Source organism: Lepisma saccharinum, chromosome 29, assembly GCF_977018435.1.
Source record: "Lepisma saccharinum chromosome 29, izLepSacc3.1, whole genome shotgun sequence".
NCBI lineage: Eukaryota > Metazoa > Arthropoda > Insecta > Zygentoma > Lepismatidae > Lepisma > Lepisma saccharinum.
This window is the reverse complement of record NC_139257.1, coordinates 17,023,925-17,049,982: the sequence shown is the minus strand read 5'-3', so window position 1 is coordinate 17,049,982 and position 26,058 is coordinate 17,023,925. Positions and strand designations below refer to the sequence as shown.

The 26,058-nt window shown below is 40.0% G+C and overlaps 1 protein-coding gene across 3 annotated transcripts in view; it reads left to right on the top strand.

The window, feature by feature from the left end:
* Positions 1-26,058, top strand: part of LOC145981299 (sodium-coupled monocarboxylate transporter 1-like) — a 102,448-nt gene that overhangs the window by 37,804 nt on the left and 38,586 nt on the right. For all 3 annotated transcript variants that reach the window (XM_083114489.1, XM_083114488.1, XM_083114487.1), the window contains exons 2-5: positions 20,737-21,042; positions 22,331-22,490; positions 24,495-24,560; positions 25,834-25,885. In XM_083114489.1, coding sequence (XP_082970615.1) covers positions 20,834-21,042; positions 22,331-22,490; positions 24,495-24,560; positions 25,834-25,885 — 487 coding nt within the window. In that variant the 5' untranslated portion in view covers positions 20,737-20,833. The remainder of the gene's footprint in view (positions 1-20,736; positions 21,043-22,330; positions 22,491-24,494; positions 24,561-25,833; positions 25,886-26,058) is intronic.

Below are 26,058 nucleotides of genomic sequence, written 5' to 3'. Positions count from 1 at the left end.
GCCCACAGGAATTTTGAGGAGTGACAAAATTTTATAGTTTAGTATGATCCTTTCGTTTGACTGACTTGTTACAGATTTTTAATTATGGTTATTATTAGGGCCCGGGACTATATGTTATAACATATTTTTCATTTGGCTTCGGAGCTAATATTGGGGTGACATCTTTACATATCTGATTAAAATCAGCCGAAATAGACAAACTTGACAAAGCATATTTTGACATATTTCACCAATTTCGCGTTTTTACAACATATTTCTTCAATTAATTTTGTTGTAATAAGACATATTTCTGTATAATTTCGTAATTATCTCGCACATAATCGGTTATTTCATATTTTTTTCTTCGTAGCTTTAGCACAACGGATAGTTCATATTGTCGATGGCAGGATATGGAAATTGCGGAGGAAGAAAGGTGCCGTCTTTTCTTAGTACAGAACAATATAATACCCCACTTTTTTATCCCGCCGACAATTGATAGCCATGGAAATATTATTGAGGCAAAATGTTCTCTCTCATTGTTGCACGGGAAGTAAAGAAGTTTCGTTCTAATTTCTTTGCCTTTTTCGCTTTTCACAAAAATCAGTCAAAAGTAAAAATAACATTCGGTACATTACAGCCCCTACTCTACTCTATCGGGTATGGTAGAAATTCGAGAGTACTGTTGTGCACATTTTTGGCTTTACTGGGAATATTTCTGCATTTTTCTGACATATTTGTAATTTTTCATGACATATTTTCTAATTTATATGACATAATTACATACATATTTTACAGTTTTATAGGACATATAGTCTCGGGCCATAGTTATTATGTACAGTTTTTCTACCTACGTGTGGATGATCGCGACCTCTTATGCCTTTAGAATAGGTTTGAAAGGGGGGGGGGGGTCGTTCTCTAAAGTTTACGTATTTCGAAAATGTATTTTCTTAAAAAAATTAAATCAAATTATAGACATTCAAACAAAAATAAATTACTACGTGTTTATCCAGACTATATTTGTGTGTGTGCGTGTATGAGGTGGGTCTATGATGAACAATACTTTTGGGGGAGGGATTTTGATTAACTACATTGGGGGGGATGCGTCCACGGCCTTGGGGGAGCGGGAACGTTTCTGAAAGCCGAAAGCAATAAAAAATTCAATGTTTTCACCAAATGATTACATTACTGAAACCTGCAACAAATAAACTTGGTTAGTTTTCCAACATTTTGGCACCACTTTCACATCTCTACATTGCATATAGCGGATATGAATAAAGTAATCAGGGAAATACTTCTGGGACACCCGGTATTATATGTGTGTAGTGTATGATTGTGACATCTCCCTTGAGCAAATTCTCGGCGGGCGCGCGTGACTGCTCATTTTGCCTTTTCTGAGCCCCCAGACAAGTTGCGGCCCTGTCCGCCTTCTCATGCTGCATGTGCGCACATTAGACGCCTGTCAAGGGTTAATGTACCCGTGTGTGTACCCGTTAACTCTCCATAGGGAACATGTAATCTTAAAATTTGCACGTAATTATCTCATCACTCGGACAGAGTTCTTCACTGTCCCAGATACCACCATACGTTTCCTTCTTCCTGGAAACGGAAGCCGGGAGTTCCCCAGAGATAAAGAGAGTTCTCCTTCATGAAACACAAAGAACGCTAAGCTGATTACCTGGTTTCCCAGCAACTGGAATTATCTACCTACACGTTGCGAAAATATCTGAATGAGGCCATAAGCTACCCTCTCTCCCGATTAAGCATCAACTGCCTACTTATTCTTCTAGTTTTGTTTTAATTTCTATCTATCATCTATCCTCCTTTTATTGTATCTTTTCCTAGCTTTCAATCTTTTCTTCTTGGTTTTAGAGTCTTTCCTTTTCTCTACTTGATCATTTCTTATTCGCTGTTCCTCCAGTTTCCTTTAATTTATTATCTTCCTTCTGTCGTCCACGTCTGTCTTGCTCCTCCGTTTCTCTTTCTTTTATCACTGTTGCTTCCTGTCTCGTTCACACACTCTGTGTCTGTTTGCTTCCTTTTTCTGTTCTTTACCTCTTTATTTCTCTACTTTTTCTCTGCCTAGCTTCTTCATTTCACTCCTTTCTTTCTCCTTCTACCTCGCTTCCTCATTTCCATTCCTTTTTTCTACTTCATTTATTTGCCTTCCTTTCTTCTCCCTCTGCTTTGCTTCTTCATTTCCCTTCCTCCCTTTCTTCTTCTACCTCCCTTCTTCATTTCCCTTCTTTTCTCTTTCTACCTCGATTCTTCATTTCAGTTTCTCCTTCTACCTGGATTCTTTATTTACCTTCCTCCCTTTCTTCTTCTACCTCGCTTCTTCATTTCTCCTTCTACCTCGCTTCTTCATTTCCATTCCTCCCTTTCTACTTCTACCTCGATTCTTCATTTCCCTTCCCCTCTTTCTCATTCTACCTCGCTTCTTCACTTCCCTTCCTCCTTCTACCTCGCTTCTTCATTTCACATCCTTTCTTTCTCCTCCTACCCTCTACATTTCCCTCCCTTTCTTCTCCCTCTGCTTCGCTTCTTCATTTCCCTTCCTCCCCTTCATATTTCTACTTCCCTTCTTTATATCACTTCTTTCTCTTCCTACCTTGATTCTTCATTTCCCTCTCTCCTTTTACCTCGCTTCTTCAGTTCCATTCGTCCCTTTCTACTTCTACCTCGATTCTTCATTTCCCTTCCTCTCTTCCTCCCTTTCTCATTCTACCTCGCTTCTTCATTTCCATTCCTCCCTTTCTTCTTCTACCTCGCTTTTTCATTTCCCTTCCTCCCTTTCTCCTACCTCGCTTCTTCATTTCCCTTCCTTTCTTTCTGCTTCTACATCGCTTCCTCATTTCCCTTCCTTTCTTTATCCTTCTACCTCCCTTCTTGGTATCACTTCTTTTCTATTTCTACCTCGCTTCTTCATTTCCCTTTCTCCTTCTACCTTGATTCTTCATTTCCCTTCCTCCTTCTACCTCGATTCTTCATTTCCCTTCCTCCCTTTCTTCGTCTGCCTAGCTTCTTCATTTCCCTTCCTTCATTTCTCCTTCTACCTCGCTTCTTCATTTCCATTCCTCCCTTTCTACTTCTACCTCGATTCTTCATTTCCCTTCCTCTCTTTCTCATTCTACCTCGCTTCTTCATTTCCCTTTCTCCTTCTACCTATATTCTTCATTTCCTTTCCTCTCTTTCTCCTTCTACCTCGCTTTTTCATTTCCCTTCCTCCCTTCCTCCTTCTACCTCGTTTCTTCATTTCCCTTCCTTTCTTTCTGCTTCTACATCGCTTCCTCATTTCCCTTCCTTTCTTCATCCTTCTACCTCCCTTCTTGGTATCACTTCTTTTCTATTTCTACCTCGCTTCTTCATTTCCCTTCCTCCCTTTCTTCTTCTGCCTAGCTTCATCATTTCCCTTCCTTCCTTTCTTCTTCTACCTCGATTCTTCACTTCCCTTCCTCCCTTTCTCCTTCTACCTCGCTTCTTCATTTCCCATCCTTCCCTTCCCTTCTCCTTCTACCTTCTTCATTTCCCTCCCATTCTTCTCCCTCTGCTTCGCTTCTTCATTTCCCTTCCTCCCATTCTTCTTCTACTTCCCTTCTTCATATAACTTTTTCTCTTCTTCTGCCTCACTTATTCATTTCCCTTCCTATCTCTTGACCTCGTTCTTTCCTTTCTTCTTTTGTTCTTTCTTTCTCTCGTAGTCTATCATCTTGTTCATATCCCTTGCTATCTATTTCCCTCTCTACCACATGCAAACGTGACGTCGTTTGAATGTATCTTATCACATACTGCACAGCAGTTATTTTCAGAACAGCTAGAGAAATTACTTGCCTACACAGCTTTGCTTTTGTTTACGCCTTGTAGGTAACAATCGGTTTCATGCAACCCGTAATGCATGCATGATAAGATATGTCAGTGAATGCCCTACTTTACACTGAAACAAGGCTTCCTTTGATAAGTCTGCTTGTACTTCTTGTCCTTTGGAATGTCTTGGCGCAAATAACATGTTTCATGCACTCTTTTACACGGCCACTCTTTACCTATTTCCTCCTTATTTCAGTCACGAACATTACCGTATTTAGGAGGGGACTTGAGGGGTAAAAACCCCTCTTGTAGGTTCAGTCTTGTATATAAATAAACAAGGACCAAAAATATCCTGAAAAGGTTTATGGAAATTATGAGTTAACAATTATTTCCGGCTTGGACATAACTTCTCCAAATTGTGTATCACAGCATCCTTGTGTTGTTCGGTATGGCAACATATTAGGCACTAAGTCTTAGTTATTGCAAGCTTTCATTCATGCAAGTGAATCTCGAAGTAAATACAAATGTTCAGCTTATGTGTAGTAACTGCCAATAAATGAAGAACATATGACGCGCAAGTTACACCTCCCAAAAATTCAAGTATATTAAATTTACAGGGTGCTTTTGTTAACCTGCTGAGACCTGAGGTCCATGCCCCCCCCCCCCCCCCCGTTGGGCATACGCTGCTGTTAAAGTTAATACAAATGTTTTGGAAACATTTGAACTAAAGAATTTTTATGTACCTCCCCCTGGCAATCTGCAGAGTATATAAATGCACGTACATGCATTTGATTTGATCTTCGTCGCTCTTCTGTCGATTTTTGGCTAATCGCGACGGTGAAGATGAACGATGAAAACTCAACAAACAAGCTCATGCGCAGTCTGGACTTGAACGCGGATCCTTGAGTGGCGAGATCGTGTTGAACCACTCGACGCGTTCAGTCACTGAGAGACAAAGATTGAGTGATTGATTTTGCTTCGCTTTTCTGTCACCTTTACTAATCGCGACGACGAAAATGAATGATGTTAGCTATAATGAAACTGATGAAGGGACACGCACAAAAATGCTCATGCCCAGGCCGGGATTCGAACCCGAAACCTCTGGCGTCGTATGCTATTTGAAAAATTTTGTGAAATCATGACTACTTTTTCTTTTTATTTTGATTTGTTTTACTTCGCTTTTTGTGCCACTTTTGGCTAATTTGCGAAGATGAGGATGAGTGATGACATGATGAAATTGATGAATGGACACTCGCAAACATCCACGCCCAGGCCGAGATTCGAACCCGGGACCCCTAGCGTCGAAGCCACAGGGGCAGACTCATGACTCAAGTGTTTGAGCGCCTCCCCAATGACACAGCGGTAGAGTCGTTGCCTTGCCATCAAGGGGTCCCGGGTTCGATTCCCAGTGGAGGCACATAGTGGTTCGGATCCCACTTTAAACTGTAGGCTCAGTCCCGATTAGCCTAACTGTGCATAAAGTGTACTTAGAACACCAAATCAATATAATCTACTCAATATTTTTCAAAAGTTGGACCCCCTGCATGGAGGAAGGCAACTGAATGACGTATATTGATACAAGAGAACGTTATCGTGAAACTTTACCCCTTAGGCGCGATGTAACATGGCGTAGATTCGTTTTCTATGTGGCTTCTTGGCCTTTGTGCTTTGTACAGCTTTCCACGAAAATAGACGAACAGCCTAGGCAGCCCGAAAGAGATAATGGATGATGAACACTGAACTCTATTGACCAGATAAGATAAGCGCCTTATCTTTGTTTAACCCTCGTAACTGCCAAGAGTAACAATGGGACGGGAAGTTCACAGCGTAAACATTTTCATACCGTTAATAACAATCGTTGTAGCCAGGACACTATTGTTATTACGTGTCGATGAGTGTTGAATATCCGGAATCAAAATTACACATTTATTACAACCATTGACGTATTCTCCATGTCATCGCGTTTACCGCCCGTACTTTTTTCATATATTTTCATGCATTTAGCTTTTTATACAGATGGATAATAAATAAACAAAAATGGCCAAATACAAATTAATTCATTCAGTTTTTGCTGAAAAGTAAAAATAATAATAAGACGCTATATTTTTCACTCCTCTGCGACGCCAGGGGTCCCAGGCTCTTTGCGAATATCCCTTCATGAATTTCATCATTTCACCCATCCCCATCTTCGCGATTAGCCGGAAGTGGCAGAAAAGTGAAGTAAAATACATTAAGTGAAATCTTTTTCACTTCACAAAATAAAGTAACCTGGTCAAATCAAATCCTTCTGCAGAAGAAATAGATGATCCCCCTACAGAAGAATAGAAGTGATATTTAATCGTTGTATATAATAATAGAAGAAATAGATGCTCCTTCTATAGAAAAATAGAAGAGATATTTAATCGTTGTACATAATAATAGAAGAAATAGATGCTCCTTCTATAGAAGAATAGAAGAGATATTTAATAGTTGTACATAATAATAGAAGAAATAGATGATCCCCTACAGAAGAATAGAAGTGATATTTAATCGTTGTATATAATAATAGAAGAAATAGATGATCCTTCTACCGAAGAATAGAAGAGATATTTAATCGTTGTAGATAATAATAGAAGAACTAGATGATCCTTCTACAGAAGAATAGAAGATATATTTAATCGTTGTACAGAAGGATAGAAGAAATGGATGATCCTTCTACAGAAGAATAGAAGAGATATTTAATCGTTGTCCATAATAAGAGAAGAAATAGTTAATCCTGTCATTAGAAGAAGAAGCCAACCTCTTTCCTAGAAGAAGAAGAAGTTGACCTTTCCATTAGAAGAAAGAAGAAACCAACCTCTTTCCTAGAAGAAGAAGAATAACATTTTATAAAGAGAATTTTATGCATATCATCTTTGTAACTGTGAAGGTTTCAGAATATAGATTCTCATACTTATATCCATTGACATATATCTCTGGTTTCTGATTTACAGTCCTAAGAAAAGAACCCATAACCCTCGAGGTTAGCCGTGGTATACAGAAGCTGCGCTCCTAAAGTGGGGCTAACACAAACGGACGTAGCATGTGTAACATGAACTTCATGTAAAATATGAGGAAAATATGGAATAATTACATAACCCCTTCTTTACTCAACTCTATTAGACAATTTTGTGTATAGAATATGATATAATGCTTCTAATGTGATATAATGCTTATAATGATGCCATTGTTGCCACATCAGGACAGATTTTTAGTTTGTTCCTCACAGTGTCAAATGCCTTAGCAAAGTCTACAGCCGTTACCCTATTATTAGCAACGGTGCTGCATTTCCACTTATCCATCGCATGGACTAAAATTAGATCCGCAATTCGGCAGCGATAATAAATATTTATATGCGGCGGCCTACTTCTGAACGGCGACTGAAAGTTCAGGGTAAATATAAGGTTTGCGTGGGATATTAGACACTAAGGTTCGCCTACTTTTCTACGGTAAAACAATTAACCAAGGTTTTAGGCAGAGCGTCAATATTTGTAAACGTTTTGTTTCACCCACGCCTTGATCCTAAAGGCAGTTATTTAAATTGGTAGCCGGCCTCCGTGGCGTAGTGGTTAGCACAATGCACTACGACGCCAGGGGTCCCGGGTTGGAATCCCGGCCTGGGCAAGGATTTTCTTTAGTATTTGGCGATAGCTGTATACGATATATAACGATATTTAAAAAAATATAGACCAGGCCATATCAAGTCGGCGATATATCGTCACGATATTTGGCGATGTATATCGTATTGAAGATATATCGTAACGATATTTGGCGATATATATCGTGGCCACGACTTATATCAAGTCGGCGATGTTTCGTCACGATATTTGACGATATATATCGTATCCGCGATATATCGTCACGATATTTGGCGATTTATATCGTATTGAAGATATATTGTAAATATATTTGGCGATGTATATCGTATTGATGATATATCGTAACGATATTTGGCGATATATATCGTGTCTGCGATATATCGCCACGATATTTGGCGATATATATCGTTGTCGGCGATATATCGTCACGATATTTGGCGACATATTTCGATATCACGATACGGAAAAAATATATATACAGGAAACGATATATCGCGGTATCAATTTTCCGATATCGTTCATCCCTAGTGTACTTTGTGAGTGCCCCTTCACGAATTTCATCATAACGATGTAAATGTAAAATCAAGTAAAAAAATTGGACAAATTACATAAAAATTGTTATTTTTGAAAACTAAATTCAATATTACACGCACTGAGCATGTTGAAAGAAAAAGCTCATTCATTGTTTATTACTTACTCATTAAATATGAAATGTAATTTTGAGGAAATTAGTGAAGGGCTCGGGAGTAAAACATGGTAAGTGATATATTGGTCATTATTGAGATACAAAGTAAAAACAGTCGAACACAACACGAAAACAGTTTATCTACAGAGTATCTTCTAATAACCTTTCTGCTTAATGAACTCTATAATGACCTATAAAATATTTCTATTAACTTTTGTTGAACGATCTTCCATAATGTTCTTTGATAAAAGTTATTCAATTTTAGTGTTTCTTATTTGATTATGGAATTTGAGAAAATGATTGCACTTAGAGAAAAAGTGCTATTTTTGTAGTGCAAGAGACATAGTAGAAACATTAAAATAATCCATAATGTCCAACATGGCTAACGTTGCATATTTGTATTCTAAACTAAACTATTGTTCCTTGGAACAATCTTTCTAACTACGGTCATTATATCTTATGATAAGATTTAGACGTTATTTAGAAACATTTAGTATATTGCATTCTATTGAAATAGTAACGCTGAAAAGTTGACCAAATTTATATTGCCAAGTTCAAAGTTAATACCAATCTAATCTACCTACAACTTTATTGTGAAAACTTTAATGCATGCAAAATATCAGTACTATGCCATGGAAACTTAAGTGGAAAATAGCCTGTGAGTTTTTCAGTTGCGGAATGGTGTTCTTTTTAATCCACAAGGCTGCATACTTTTTCAACAAGGAAATCTGTTATGACTACACCATTAATGGACAGGAATGATTTTTCAAGTATGTTTGTTACATAGCTAAGCATATACTACATGCTCTCAATTTCATTTTATTTGAAGGGGATATAAAGTCGATTGATTGAAATCAGGATTTAAGTCACTATGAAAAAAATAATTTATAGAAAAATGTACATAAGGATTTTGTAGATATCAGAATCACTTTTTCTGAAAGTACATTAATCTTGAATTCATTTAGTGTTGTTTATTAGGCTCTAAGAAAGAAAAAGGAAGGAAACAAAATATTATACTGATGATCTGAAGGAAATGGAAACCGTAAACACACATTTCTCTTGATTTAAACTTTAATAATTGGCCAAAATAGCAAATATATTGTGTAGAAAAATATACAAAATACTAATCATGTTAAAACGTAAATAGTGTCATTATCATTAAACTGCAAATAAACATTGCAGCTGATATTTTGTAAACTATCATTAAAAGATTGCCAAGACTAAAAAAATATTTTAAGTTACAATTATGGAGTACAACCAGAATGTTTTATTTTCACTGGAAGAAGAGTTACTGAAATTTTTATAGTGTAATTGACACACTCAACAAACATTTTCACAGTATCAGAAACATAGAAATGTATATTTACATTTTTATTTGCTTTAATCAAACTGTTCAAATATTTTACAGGGCCGTTTACTAGAAAAAGCCTTTTTATATAAAAAAAACGTACCTATATGTACGGTGCAAAAAACATACAAGCAATTTTAAGCAATTTTTTTAAAAGAATCAAAGAAATGGATTTAAATAAAAAGAATATATCAAATTATTTTTTGAAAATGAAAATCGTGATTTTTACCAACCCTGATAAAAACATCCATGGCAGGAATAAAACTAATTTTCTTTGGTGAGAGATAACGTTTTCTGTGTGGGAATCCTAGGTATCCCCCCCCCCCTCTCCCGTTAATTCGCACACAGCTTTTGTTCTTGAAGCCTTCCACTTTCAGTTTCTTCCCAGCGGCCATCAAGGTTAACCATCCTCTCTGGCCAATCGTTACGTAACAGAAATCGCCATCGTCTCTCGGTCTAATTAGGCTCAATTGCTCAAGACGCGATGCCTATCCTTGAATCTCTGTTGGGATTCGTGATCCGACAGTGGTGCCAACCCAACCGGCTTCCGATCATGGAAAATCGCCGGACATCAGCAAGATTTTCTTCTGGAGGTTGACAAAGAATTATCGCCTCCCTTCGACGATTATTTGCAGTATAGCTTACAATTATTACTTCCTTGTAAATAACGCAATGCCTGATTGATTTAGTTTATTCTACTTCGCTTTTCTGCCACTTTTGGCTAATCGCGAGTTCAGTTGTTTTAATTGATTGATTGTGTCTTATGTACACTTCAGCATAGAGGCTATTCGGTCCGTCAGATTATACAGGAATAAACCCATTAACTAAAACAAATTTGATTGATTGATTTGGTGTTTTAAGTCCACTTTATGCACTGTAAGGCTAATCGGGACTGGACCTACAGTTTAAAGTGGAATCCGAACTCCAGTCCTGATTAGTCTTATTGTGCATAAAGTGAACTTAAAACACCAACTCAATCAAGATGAGAAGTGTCCCTAATACTAAATTTCTAAAACTAATTCGTTCATTCCCTACTAAACAACAACTAAAACTTAATTACGTAGAAATTTTTAAGCGAGAAATGCAGGCTCGGCCAGGACACGAACCCGGGTCTCTGGCATACCGTTCCATTGCTCTACCACTGAGCTACCGAGCCGGCCTGGCTTCGCCCGATTTTTCGCTGTCGCTGTTTTGCCTGCGGGGAATCGTCTCTGCCAGTGCTATCGCAACGGGCTCTGTTGCCTTTGAAACACAGTAGACTTTTTCAATAATTAACATCTCTATGCTGGGAGGAACCAGGCAACGTCGAAGTCTACAGTGTTCCAAAGGCAACAGAGCCCGTTGCGATAGCACTGGCAGAGACGATTCCCCGCAGGCAAAACAGCGACAGCGAAAAATCGGGCGAAGCCAGGCCGGCTCGGTAGAATGGAATAGACTATAATATAGGTTTATTTCAGTATGAGCCTTTTCGGCTGTACACACATTTCAATCAATGAAGATTTTGGGTCCGGTATCCCATTCTACACCCTCGATTTCGGAGGGTTTTTTTTTTCTTATGATGATTATGTGATGCTAATTATGAAGAACAAAAATTTGGAGCGCGGAAACAAGTATTTACGAATGTACAGCCGTTTGAAGTTGAGATATTGTCGTTTGAAATTGTTGAGTCCAAATTTCCCACCGATTCCGGGCTCCGCCCCTGGGGTAATTGACCTACCGCCCCCTACCGCTACCGCGGCCCCGCCTTTATCTATAGAGTCCCTTTTCAAGGCATGTTAGAAATTGGTCGGATTCACATGCCTCCAACACTATTTCTCACTGTTTTCCGCATTGACACATGAAGATACCAAAAATGAAGGCTAAAATTAAACCTAAGAAGGTAACTTACCTCTTTTTACCAAGGCCAGGCACTGAATTGCGGGTCGAAGTGAAATTTGTAAGTCCAAAAATGAAGTAAATTCTACGTTGAAAGTCCTTGTTGTCCTTTTCCACAGAATACCACCCTCCACTCCCTTCCTATCATAAAAATAAGAAATCGCAAATTATCCCATCCCACAAGTCATTTAGAAAATACAACCCTCCCCTTTACGGCCTGCAGTTGCCAAAAAGAAAAAATATATTCCAACTTCTGAAGTCGCATAAATGAAATCCAATGTCTGAAATGTCCAACCCGTCAATATATCACACAAATAACATATCGCAATCGCAAATTTTCCCATTGCAAAAGTCAATCATCAGAAGAAAAAGAAACAAATCAGACGTGCGCCTGTGACATGAATCCATGATCCGCCATCATAGAAGTTCTGAAAAACCTTTTTGACGTTACGCAAGGAATTTTAATTTTTTTTAAAAAAACGTAAGTTTCGTAGCACGTAGATTTAAAAAATTAACTTCCGCGCTATTTTCAAACACTGTTTGTTATGAGCAACTAAATATTTTCACGAAAATATTTGAAATGTGCCTGAAATCGAGGGTGTAGAAAGGGGTACAGGAGCCAAGATTTTTTTCACCTTCTTCTCCCCCCCCCCCCATAACCCCTCTCTTTATGCCCTCACATGTTGAACTTTACCTTTCATACTAATTGTGGGTTCCTCTCACTACAATCTATCACCCTGTTTTATTTTTCTCATAATTTTACACTTATAGCACTAGTTATTATATTGTCAAAAAGAAGCTTTCTGCACACCGCTCTCAGGCACTTTCACTTCCGTCCCTCAACTTATTCGCTCTCTTTGACCAGACGTAATGTTGGAAGTTTCGTCCCTTCCATTCATTTCCCTCCCCGTAATGGCCTTCATTAGCCCCTCCATTTTTTATTCGTTCATATCCCTTATGTATTTCCGTCTGGCCTCTGCTGTTTCTTTGCACTGAAGGAGAACGTGGAATTTCGTCTCGTCTTCCCCACACATTGGACTCTGTACTCCCGTCCTCTCTCACGCGCTTGAATTGTGTCCACCCCCTAGCCTGAACCATGCCAAACCCGTTCTGTCACTCTACGTATTTTCGCCTTCCCCAATGCCTATCCCCATCCACGATTTGTGCCGTAGTTAAAGATACTTTCCCCGCACATTCTGCCAAAATGTTTTGTTTGCTGATGTCCTCCAATCTATCCCGTATGATCCCCATTTCAGGCATGCCCGCCCTCCCCTCGGCTCCTTCTTCCCAAATCCACCCCAGCCCTGTGGCGTACAGTTCCTTCTTTATCATTGTTACCCAGTGGCGTTCCTTTAGGTCAATGTTCTGTGCTTGTACCGCGAGTTTTTTTTTTAGATTTCCATCCTCCATATTTAGCAGTCTTGCCCAATATTTGCCTCTCATTTTTCCATCCACTTCCTCCCTATACTTTCCCATTTCCCTAAGAACCCCGCACGTTGCCGTACCCCTTCCTACCCCCAGAACTTGTTTTAGAAAGTTTGCTTGTACGCAGCTCGGTAGCTCAGTGGTAGCAATGGCACGGTATGCCAGAGACCGGGTTCGAGTCCTGGTCAAGCCTGCATTTTTCGCTGAAAAATTTTCTACGTAGTATATCTCCTGTATGTGCCTAATCTTCAATAAAACTTTACTGTCTGCAATGACTAAACTATCTTTATCTACGTTAAATGGCGAGGCTGTAATGAGGCTCTCAGCACACACAAGGAAAAGAACCAGCCCTGAAGAGGATTATATTTGCCATGAGTCGAAGCGCCAGAGCCTCGTTGATCTTCAAGAAGCAGTTACCTGGGTGCACTAATTGAAAGTGAGGTTGCTTTTGGGTGCCTTACAAGAAGGTCATCCGGTACACGCCTGTGTTGTCGTTTTAAGTCCACTTTATGTACAGTGAGGCTAATCGGGACTAGACTTACAATTTAAAGTGGGATCGGAACCGTTATGGGCCTCCACCAGAGGGCGATGACAAAGCAATATAATAAAAATATTGCTCTTTAAATATTTTAGGGAAGAAGAAAAATAAATCAGAATAACCGTATATTTGAGCGAAATTAGTCAAGTAACACCATTAAACAGCTAGAAATACGCAAGAGATTAGCTAAGTTTAGCGCATCGAAAGGAGAGCCCAGTTCTACACCCCCTCCCCCCGTGCCCATCCGTCCCGCTGCGTTTCCGTTGAGTGCAATGGTGTCAGCCGGGCCAGCTCATCTCACCAGGTCTGCGAATCCAAGGTCCTTCGACCGCTTTCCCCCCGCTATTGAAGGTCTGGTCATAAGAGGCCTTTTTTTTCAGCCTCCTTGTTTACAAACACGGCAGGGTTTCTGTGACATCAAGATGAAACTTCTCAGAATGTCCAGCACTGTAAAGCATGCAACGCTCTTCTCTTTTAAGAAAGAAAAAAAACATATTGAAGAGCATCGCAACGCAACTTACACAGAATACATGAAAGTAATGGTGCATAGAAAAACATATAAGTAAGCAAAAGCATAAATTTTCCCACGGTTAGTGCTAGAAAGAACTGAAGAAAAAAGCCACTTCTGGATCCATTCTATTTTCTTCATAGTATTTCTTCTTTAAATTTTTTTTGGATCCTTCGGTTCAAATATCGATTTTTTGGGGAAAAGAATGTTCTTGGTTTACAAAACACGAAGTACTTCCTGCTGTTTTGTGTTTACTATGCTTACAAATGACAAGATTGATCAAGATTTTTGTTCTCGAGGTGATAGACATACTTACTCAAACAGAACCTTTTCCCTAACATATCTTACTTTCACACCAGGGATGGCCAAAAATATCAGGATTCCGGAAAATCTAAAAATCTCGATTCAAAAATTCTACTACCCGGATTTCGGAAGCAATCCGAATTTCGGAGAGAGAAGTTTAACATTATTATTATTATTATTATTATTATTATTTAAGAATAGATTTAGCCATCTCTACTTCACTCATCATGTACGAACACTGTTATCATCATTATCAATGTACGAATGCCCCCTCCCCCTTCCCCTTCTCGGGTTGAAGGATTGTCCCTGACGTTTGGCAAGTCTTACGATGACTACGTAAAAATGTCACGCTTCGCCACTGGCCTCCACCAATAATTGCCCGGATGAGGATGAGTGATGATATGATGAAAGTGATTAAGAGAGACTGGTATTCGATCCAGAGACCACTGGCGTCGTAGCGCGCTGTGCTAGCCACTCCACTTTTAGGTCTGAGTGGCTGACTAAAGTGAAATTATATGAGTGAAATGTATAATTTTAAGCTGACATTCACTTCCAGAGGGGAAATAACCCCCCCCCCCTTTCTGTAGGTCCAAACAAACCACCATGCCTAGGACGGCAGGGGTCCAGTGTTTCAATCCCAGCATTGCCGTGGCTGTTCATTGTGAGTGTCCCTTCATCATAACATCACTCATGCCTACCTTTACAATTCCAATCCCCCCGAAAAAAATCCTGCGTTTAAGCTACTCTAAAACCAATTATCTTTTTAAAATCCTCTTATTAACATCCTAACCAGACCAATGGCGGCCGGCGGCAAGTATGATGGGTAGTGCCAACGTGATCAAGAAATCGAAAAAAAATCCTCCGCAATGCCCCCGCTCGCTCCTTGAGGTTTCCCCACTGGCCAAGATGTTTATCCTCGTTTGGTAACGTGGAAAACAGTGTGGGTTTAAGTAATAACACACTAATACGATTCATCTTCACTCACTAACCTATCTTTATACACTAGAGGACACTTCACTAAAAACACAATTACAAGAGGAAGGGAAAACAAATCTTCTCACCTTCTCCTCCCCCATGCACACGTATTCCAACTGGATGTTGAAAATATTCTAGACATTTGATGTAAAAAGAAATTGTCGAAATGCCAAAGAAAACTCGCATCACCATAGGATTTTTTACTTTTATATTTTTAAAAAGTCTGGATGGCCCTCTAGGCGCATCTATCTATTATCAATATGTTCATTTAACTTTGGAAAAATACTAGGTTCGTTTCTCCAAAAGTTGGCAGAAATGTAGATAGTACCTTTTTCAAGAATTACTTCCCCAACGGGTCTTACAAATCCGTCGTATTTAGCGACTTATCTCTGAAGATGGCAATTGTGTCAACACTTCGAAAGTTCCCTCGCTGTGCCAAAGCGAAAACGGGCACGGCTGGTGTCTTATGGGCTAACCCCATTGGCTAACACCACCCCTTGCCACCTTCTTCCCGGCTCATGGTGGAAATGTTACTCGCTGAGAATTCTCACGTGTTTCAACTTGGTTAGGCCAGCTCTTGGGTGGCGCGGATCGCTGCCTCGCCGAGGGTACGAAACAGCTGGCGATGCAGTGAGGAGGTTGGGGCTGTTCATATATAGTCTGTGGTTGGGGCGGTCGTCACGTCAGCTTGACCGATTGCAAGATTCGAATCTCCTTGTCTGTAAACTATCAATGTATTAATTTAACAATATTTGGGCTATGTAAGAATTTCTTCTGAGGGTAGTGCCATGGCACGGAGGCTGTCCCCCTTGAGCCGCCGCTGAACCAGACTACTACATGGAACCGCTTTCGCTAGCTCGTAGACTACTCGTTCCAGTCCACCACCCTCGAGCGTATACAATGGAATATCATTTTAATGTGACAATAAACGTAGGTACATAATGTAAAATATACGTCCTGGCAGTTTCAGCACACAATCACATATTTCATTTTTCATACTGGGTGGCCAGAATTAAAGTTACCCAACTCAGAGTCCTCTGTAGCCTGTTTGAGGCATCGTAGAACTCTGAAATTTGGTGAATCCACTATGCAGACCATGGGGAAGAGGATGGCGATAAAAATAGTTCAATTCTCCGCCACCAGGTTGAAATGTGACGCTGTACTTCCATGATGGGTTGTACAAATAATCACGTTAAGTGATTTAGCTGAGATTAATTAGAAAGACATTTGTTAGTGGCTGGAAGTTTCGAGAAAATAATATCTCGTTTATTGCAAGATTGCAAGGTAATCCATAACCAATTGGAGCAGTTTGTCATTATTACAACCCATCATGGAAGTACAGCGCCACATTTCAACCTGGTGGCGGAAAATTGAACTTTTTTATCGCCATCCTCTTCCCCATGGTCTGAATAGTGGATTCACCAAATTCCAGAGTTCTACGATGCCTCAAACAGGCTACAGAGGGCTCTGAGTTGGGTAAATTTCATTCTGGCCACCCAGTATATTAAACTCCATTTTAGCGTGGAGATGATGAATATGTTCACTTAACATTCAATTTCACTGTCTTTCACTTCAGGATCCACTACCACAGACATATTCCGGTTATACGTGTACTATTGGGCTTCGAGCGTACACCTCTCGTTTTGCCTGTTCGAGCGTCATTCGCTCAAGCAAAGCAGCTCTCGATTCTGTACGCTATCTAGCGTCATTCCTTCGAACTATTTGGCACTCGAGCGAAATCTTCTCTTTCCAACTAAAACTGTGACAAACCTTCTTCCTGTCGAAAGAAGTTGACAAAAAGAAATATACCCACATGTATTTCAGTTTTGTTCCGTGAGACTTTTTCATAGAGTGATAAGGTGAAGATAAATGCCGCAGGGAACTGATTGAACGTTGCCGAACTTGTTTAAAGTTTTACGGAAAGCGTAAATAAGGTACTCAACTCAAGCATACGAATGAATGGAAACAGTTTCAAATACTTTTCCACGAAAATTTTTTTGTTTGTACAAGCACGTTGCTCTATTTGAGTACAAGGGCATCCTTATCTCAATTGAACTTAATGTCAACATCAAAGTGTAACAGTCAAGTACATATTTACTCATTTTATGGCAATCTCCTCTGCACAAACCCTCGAGTTATAATCATTGCGTATGTACTTACTTTTCTCATTCAAAGTTTCCTGATATGATAATTTTGAAATTTTCGTTCGGTAATTTTTTAATTGACTTGACATTCAGTTTACTTCTGAACTTTCATATCATCAGCTCAACATCACCCATCAACATTTGATTCAATTCGCTTTGAATTTTGAAAGTTTGAGTCTTGTTTCAAAGTCCACTTCATTCACAGCAAGGCTAATCGGGACTGGACCTACAGTTTAAAGTGGGATCCGAACTGCTTGTACATCCATCCACCAGGTATCGAACCCGGAAAACATGATTACGTTAACACTACTCCATCGGGGAAGACCCGGTCCAATTCGAACAGTGCATGCAAGGTGTCTACATACAGTTGGGTCAATCACTTGTATTGAAACAGCATTCGTTGACGAGAATGACGATAAGAAGCGCTCGCTGTGTACAAGCTTTACCATAATAGAGTCTATGACTTTTGGACAACTGTTAACTGTCGCTTAACATTAGATAAATGAAAGATATATATGCTGGTCTGTAGTTTCCTAATGATTGAAAAAAGTACGTCAGACCTGCGTCATGAAACGAATATCGACGATTGTCCCATCTGCCATAATGCCGAAACGAAATGCCCAGATATCTTGACTCGCCACTAGAAGTCTTATACTGTGTGACTACAACTAAAGTTGCCCTACTCAGACCCCTCTGGAGCCCATTTGAAGCAACGGTTCAAATTTTCACCACCAGGTGGAAATGTGGCTCTGAAATCTGGTGCGCAGTGAACAACATCCCGGGAAATCCTTCGTGAGACCATTGATAACGCTGTCTTATCCTTTCAAAGCTTCATTTACGTTGACGGGGCGCATATTGAATGCTGCTGTACCGTTATAAACTCAGCTTACTGGTTGTTTTTACTGCAGCGCCTCAGTGCCACCTGGTGGTGAAAATTTTATTTTTTTCGTCGGCATTCGCTTCCCTATCGTCTCGATAGCCTCTCTACCGAGTTTCACTGCAATCTGTTGCTTCAAACAAGCTCAGAGTAGGAGGAATTTTAATTCGCAGCGCCACATTTCCACCTGGTGGTGAAAATTTAAACTATTTTTTTCTTCGGCATTCGCTTCCACATGGTCATAGCCTCTATACAAAGTTTCACCGTAATCAGTTTTTAGAACGGGCTCCAGACCGCTCTGAGTAGGTGTAATTTAATTTTAAGCGCCACATTTCCACCTGGTTGTCGAAATTTGAACTATTTTTTCGTGGGCATTCGCTTCCCCATGGTCTCCATAGGCTCTATACTAAATTTCACCGTAATCCGATGTTTCAAACGGACTCCAGAAGGCTCTTTTTATAGTGTCTATAAATGACTATTTCAAGTGTTAAAGCCTATTTTGCTTGATCGGGCCTAAAAATGCCAATTCTGCAATTTTTGCTTACTTCAGCTTTTTTAAGTGGCTTTAGCTTTCCCTACATGGATGAAGGTACTCCTTTGTTTATGTTTAACTGACTGAAATCTGGTATTCGCCAGATTTGAGGGCCTCAAGCGTGTCCTCCCGTTTCGCCTTATTGCGTTTTCACCGCCCCCAATAGAATTTCAAATGATTTATCTGACACGAACTTTCTAAGGCGAAACGGGACATCCCATTTCGCCTTACACACAAAAAATTTCCCACCTGGGAATATTATGGACTTGAAGAGTAATTCATAATGGGAGCACAGAGCTTTTGATGTTGCCTACCTTGGCTCCCATTGTCCTGTCGGTTAGGTTAGGTTAGGCTAGGATAGGTTAGGTTAGGTTAGGTTAAAAATACATCAATAATAATGACCCTTCATGTCGATATTATTCCCTGGTGAGAATTTTTTTGTGTGGAAGGCGAAACAAGATATTGCGAAATGGGAATGTCCCTTTTCAGGTGGGGCTTTGAAAAACAACTCAAGTTCCCAGAAGTGTAACAGTATTAAATGAAGGTAAATGGGTGGGGGTGGGGGGATTATGTTATTACAAAACATAAAATTAAGAAATATCATGCAAATACTACAGTTTTTTCTATATCTTCTAAAACTTCTGTTTAAGTGTTAATTAACTTCTACTGACACCATTCCTTAATGCATACACTATACTATTTTTGATGATACAGCTATTTATATCATACAAGTAAAAATGTACAATGTAAAATTCAATTATAGTGCCTCCCGTACCTCGGCCGAAAATAAAATTCCTCTTCGTTCCCAAAACTATGGATCTGTTGGCATTTGACGCAGCTGTGGATGATGACGTTAAAGTCCCAGATATTTGTGAAACGAGAGGCTGTAACGGGCAGGCAGAGAAGTTACAGATAAAGAAGCTCCCCTATGAGAGAACTTTCTAAAGTCTAGAGAATCTTCTAAACACTTGCCGGTACTTAGACTTCTGCTCACAAACAAGATGAACAGATCCAATAGCTGCTGTCCATGTTCTGTGAATTTATCTCTCGCGAACTTGTGAACAAAATAATATATGATGTCTACATTTTCCCTCTTCACCTCAAAGAAATTAGAATACAAAATAGCTTTAGCTAATGTCAAGTGGCTGGCGGCAGTGTCGGGGGGGGGGCTGGCGGCCCTGCCTAGCTACGGGCCTGCTCATACTTGGACAAAACGACTCCAACCCGCCCCTTCTTTTCCACCTGAAAGCTAGTAGAAGTCACCCCCCCCCCACACACACACACACTTAAGCACGCTCTGAGTAGTATAACTGTGCTTTGGAAGAAGATAATTGAAATAAGTTCATGTTCAAACCAGTGATGTGCCGTAGACTATAAGTTTACGTCTACATGAGTTGTCTACACGTAATCTACGCGTAGATTACATTGGGTGGTAGTTTACATAGACTACGTAGACAATCCAAAGTGCATTTTCAAGGGTTTCATGAAAGGAAAGTGACATTTTCAACTATATTGGTTCCTAACGAAATGAAAAGAATCCTATTTACAACAAAATGTCTCTTCTCTTCTACTGTATTATCAACTATGGAAGAAGATAAATAGTATGCAAAAAACAACAACAGATGGCAGTCGTGATGCAAGAGTGGTCTTCTTCCCATAAAACACTAGAATATTTCCTATATTAGGTTTCTTCCTAAATGAGAAATTGCTCGAATTTGGAAGAAACAGTATGAAAAGTTCTCTTCACACATCAGCAACTGATACGCAGTATAATTTTCTTTTAATTCCACGGCGCCCTTTGCTAAGTTATCACCTTTGGCCATGTTGTTTACATAGATTACGTAATCTACGTGTATAAAATAGTCTACGTGTAGAATGTAGACTATGGTTGTTTACGCGTAGACGCACATCACTGGTTCAAACCCTATTTTAATGTATTTTTTAAAATTGGGGGGGTGATTTTAAGTGCCTATTTAAATGCCTTTTCTTATTTTATAGCGCCTTTTTAAGTGCCCATTTTCATAATTTTTCGTGCCTATTTCAGAGGTTTTTAGTGCCTGTAAATCCTCACTCTTTGGCAGCTTGAAGCAGTTCCACAAACCTCACCAACAATTTCCCGTTTCTTTCAGGTTTCGCGAAGGCGTGACGGAAAGAAAGCGGCCGACGGGAAGGCAGCCTTTGCGGAATTATTAATTCGAGCCTAGTCGCCTCAAGACCTGCTTCAGGATGAACACGACGGCCGAGTTGGCACAGGACGAGAACCTCCGCCTCTTCGACTGGGTGGACTATCTGGTGTTCTCTGTCATGCTGGCGCTCTCAGCCATCATCGGAATCTACTATGGCTGCTTCGGAGGGAAGCAGAAGACCACGAAGGAGTATCTCATGGGCGACAAGAACCTCAGTGCCTTCCCAGTGGCCATGTCTCTGGTTGCGAGGTAAGACTATCAGCTTCATTGGCACGGCTCGGAAGTTGATGACCTTTTTTTCTTTTATGAGCCTTGAAGGCAACGTTAAACCTGCCTCAACTGCTGCCTGCTGGACTTTTGCCAGCCGAAAGGCCTATTTTTTCGCATTTTACTCTCCTTCTTGAGCATTGACGCGAATTTTCGAGAATTTCGCTTTCGCTGTTATCTACAGGGTGTACCAAAAGTCCCTTTACCCCCTTTGAATTGTAGACAAACTTGCAAAATGTTATTTTAACAGCATGATGAGAGGATGCTATACCATTAAATCAGACCAATGACCACCATTTACTCCAGTGGATCTGTGTGCACGCCGCCATTTTCATGGCACAGTATTATTCGCCTCCAGGTGCGATGTGAAATCCTCCGTAACATAAGATGTCAGATCTGGATTTCAGGTGGCCATTTTAAGAGAATACCTCAATGATGTGTTCAGAGACACATGGATTGTGTCGAGGATTGGACGAGGATCGCCAAATTTACCAGCACCTCTAAAATGGCCACCCCAAAGTGCAAATCTGACATCTTGTGATAATGCGCTATGAAGACACAGCAAACAGAAAGTCGCCCATAATCGTTAATTCTAATGGGTTCTGTTGGGTTCCAATGCAGGATCCGAATTCGGTACAAGTTGCGTATTATTTCATTGAAAAAAGGTTCCTGGACCGTATTTTGATCCTGAAAAAAGGTTCCTGGACCGTATTTAAATTGACCCGTAAAAAAGGTTTCTGGACCGTTTTTAAATAGATTCGGAAAGAAAGGTTCCTGGAAAGTATTGAAATTGATTCGAAAAAAAAAAGGTCCCTGGACAGTTTTTAAATTCATCCGGAAAAAAAGGTTCCTGGACAGTTTTTAAATTGAGCCTGAAAAAAGGTTCCTGAACCAATTTGAAATACTTTACAGATAAAAAGGTTCTTGACGGTCCAGAACCCATTTACGCTTGCTGATTTTCTCTCCTGGACCGGAATTGAATTTATTTCAAATTCCTGGACATTTAGGAACCCTACTCTCAGTATCTTCTGTCCACATGTTCTTTGCCAATGTTAGAATTCAGAGCGTAAAGCACTCTACCATAAGTTCAAACCTCTGCTGAGTCAGTAAAACCTTAAACGGCAACTTTCTGCATCACAAAGGTTATCAATGCAATGTCAACCATCAAACGTGGTGTCAGCACCGATGCCTGCAGCGACAAATGTAAAAATTACAAGCAAACAAGGTTCGCAGACACGTTGTAGAACTACAAATGTTTTCCTTTCTTCAGTTACATTTCTGGCGTGACGGTTCTTGGGACGCCCGCAGAGATCTACAACTTCGGGACCCAATATTGGATCATCATTGTTGGCATCATCTTCATGGGCCTCGCCGTTGCTTTCGTGTATCTGCCAGTGTTTTGCAAACTGCAAGTTAGTTCTTCCTATGAGGTAAGTAAGGAAGTGAAACTGCCTTGGTCCGAGTCAAATGTACCCGCATGTAAAATTCACACTTGGATTGCTTGACTCAAACTGATTACTTTATTGTTTAGAAGCTTACACTGTATATACTTACTGTAATGCAGCCAAAAATCACCGGGCACCCAGTGCTGTTAATTCCAGACACCAGCAAGGTAACTTAATAAGATCTTGAACCTCCCTTCGCTATTATTACAGCATTTACTCCTCGGGGCAAGCTTCCCACTAAGTTCTGGTATATTGCTGGTGGCAGTGGCAGCGATTGAGTTCCAAAACTGAGGTGGCAAGGACAGTTTCCCTTAGTAGATAAGGTTTAACATAGTGCGGGAACAAAAGTGGAAAGAAGTGGGGGTTGCACCCCATGCTCCCCTCCCAATCGCCGCCACTGCAGAATTGTATATGTTGCCAGTTAGTAAGCTCTACTGTTGCCTTCCAGTTATAAGTACCGAGGACATTAAATCTTATGATAACATTTATTGATTGATTGATTGAATTGTTGTTTTAAGTCCACTTTATGCACAGAGAGGCTAATCGGGTCTGGACCTACAGTTTAAAGTGGGATCCGAACCACTGTCCCATGTGCCTCCACCGGGTATCTTACTCGGGACTCCTTGATTACCAGGCGACGACGTTACCACTATGCCATCAGGGAGGCCCCAAGATGATAACATTTATACAGGGGCGATTAGGGGTGTGTGGGGGCAGTTGCCACCCAACACATATTTGCCACTTTTGTCCCTGCAGTATGGTAAACCTTATCTACCAGGTGAAAGTAAACTGTCCTCGCCACCCTCAATTTTGGCACCTTGCTCCCCTCCCAATTTTGGAACCTAATTGCCGCCACTGGCTGGTGGAATTTCTTTCCATTCGTCTTGAAGCCTCATGAACAGTTCATGGGTGATTTTTTTTGCCGGTGCGTCTGGCACGCAATCGAAGCTCCAGTTCATCCCCAAGATGTTGTTCTATGGGATTCAAGTCGAGGCTTTGAGCGGGCCAGCTAAGGACATCCATCTGATTGTCCTAAAGGCACGATGCAATGGACTTTGCTTTGTGGGCAGGGGCATCATCGTGCTGATAGAGAAAAAGGCCCAATCCAAACTGTCACCACAGTGTGGGCAGCATGCGATTGTCTACAATGTCCCCATAAACACCACTGTTCATGTAGCCCGAGCCCAAACCACGAAGAACAGCCCCATTTCATGACAGTACCGCCACATTCACTTGGGTGTCCGGTGACTTTTGGTTACATAGTGTATATTCATTACGATTTGGTTCATAGCGAGACGAATGAAATCTGCTACAAAGAAGTGTAATAAAAAGCTTTTGTACCGTCTCACTCTATTTTTCCATACGGGTTAGAAAATGATAATTATACTCGTGGTGCAACAAACATCTGTGAGCCAGCCTACTTGACACGTGGGCAGCGCATATAGTCCCACCGGCCGTTGATTGTCGACTTTCCACGTCAAAGCCCGTTATTTCTTATCATGTATCTCCAAAATTGTTCTCACACGGTGCTGGGTGAACACCGACATTTTAGGATTTCGTATATACCAATCCACAGTAACACACAAATACATTAGATATTCATAAATGTAATTCTAAAGTTTGACATGATTGATTGAATTGCTCTATTTTACTTCGCTTCTTGTGCCACTTTTGACTAATTTGCAAAGATGAGTGATGATGTGATGAAATTGATGAATGGACACTCGCAAACATCCATACTCAGGCTGGGATTCGAACCCTGGACCCCCTGGCAAACTTTGACATGAATTCTCAAGCTTTGGTACACATCTAGAATAATAGTTATTAAAAAACTTGGAAACAGTACTGTTTATTCATTAATTAATTATACATCTTTTTTATATTCTTCATTGAATTGACGTTCCTGTTTCGCAGTTATTATTATTATTTGTTGAAAAATTAACATGTGCTTGGCAGTGTGAATAATAAAATGAAATTTTCTGCTTACAGTACCTGGAGCTTCGATTCGGACGATCTGTAAGAGTGGTTGCGTCTGTCCTTTTCGTCATTGATGAGGTGAGTTCAGACCACAGGCAATTAGTACTCGAGAAAACACATTTCTCCGTAGTTATCCAAAGACAAAAGTGGTAATTGGGGGCATGGACGTCCGCAGGATTTTCTCCAGGGAGGAGCAAAGGACACATATTTTCCTCCAAAATAGTGATGCCCCTCAAAAAACACTATTTCAGTCTGAAATTATCATCTTTCGTCAACGAATTTATAATAATTAACATAAGTTACTGTGATTGAAATGAAATTATGTGTGAAATATATAATTTTTAGGTACACATTCATTTTCCAGGGGGGGAGCCTTGCCCCCCCTTCCGGACGCCCATGATTGGGGGTCATTTTAGGCGGAGATTACATTTATCACTGGTTTTTTCGAGTTCTTTAGTTATTTGATTGCAAAATTTTAACCTTCTAAAGATTTTGGGAGACGTTGTAACTCAGCGTACGCCCGTACTTTAATAGAAGTGAATCATATAGCAGAACTTTGGCAAAATATGCAGCCAATCAAACAATACAACGATCTCTTACAATAAAATTTCTCTCAACAGTAATCGAATCATATCTTTAAAAGATATGGCTTGGCGCCTGTCAAAATCTGTGGATGAACGCTGGTTCTCAATGCGGAAAACCATATTATTTTAAACAGGAAAGAAAATCAAAAGATTGATGGTTCAAACACATTCGACTTTTCCGGGATAAGCCACACTATCGCTCCAGCTCACCTTTACAAGAAGTGTTCAGTGCCTTCATCGATTTGTATGTGTAGTCAAATATTTCATCACCGAATCGTATTTTAATTTACTGCAAACTTCACTAAAATTACAGAGAACAATTTTTAGGGGACTTATTATACGTGTGGATATTAAGCACCATTGACAATAATTTATCTACTAAATCCTCCTCAGTTCTCAATGACCAATATTCCTACAAAATATTTCACCAAGTCAAGAATATTGTTGCAAATATGTTATGAAATGGCTTAGTTGTTGATTGGGAAATCAATGAACAATATATGCTGTAACTTGACAAATTTGAAAAACTTGTGCATAGATAATGTGTACAACCAATAAGGAAAAACAATGGCAGCGATTAAGTGGGGGGGCAGTTGTCGCCCCCTTCTTCCCACCTTTGTCCCCCGCACTATGGCCTCTTAATGTTAAACCACATTCTGTTCCAATATGATGTCATGGCTGAACAAATATGTGATTTACTAGTCAAAGATTTGACAATTATAGTTACTTGATAAATATTACACTAACATATTAATATTTCTTTTCAGATTTTGTTCATTCCTATTGTCATATACGTACCAGCATTGGCTTTTAACCAAGGTAAGTGCTTCTCTCCTAAAATTCAGTATGTGACAAATATAATGAAAAAGTGCATGCATCTTAGAGCTTATTGAATAAATAACAAATGCAAGAAATTATTACGTTCTAGCGTTTATTAACTATAACTACTCGTTTGAACCAGTTTCCAAATTCAAGTACTTGGGAGTAATATA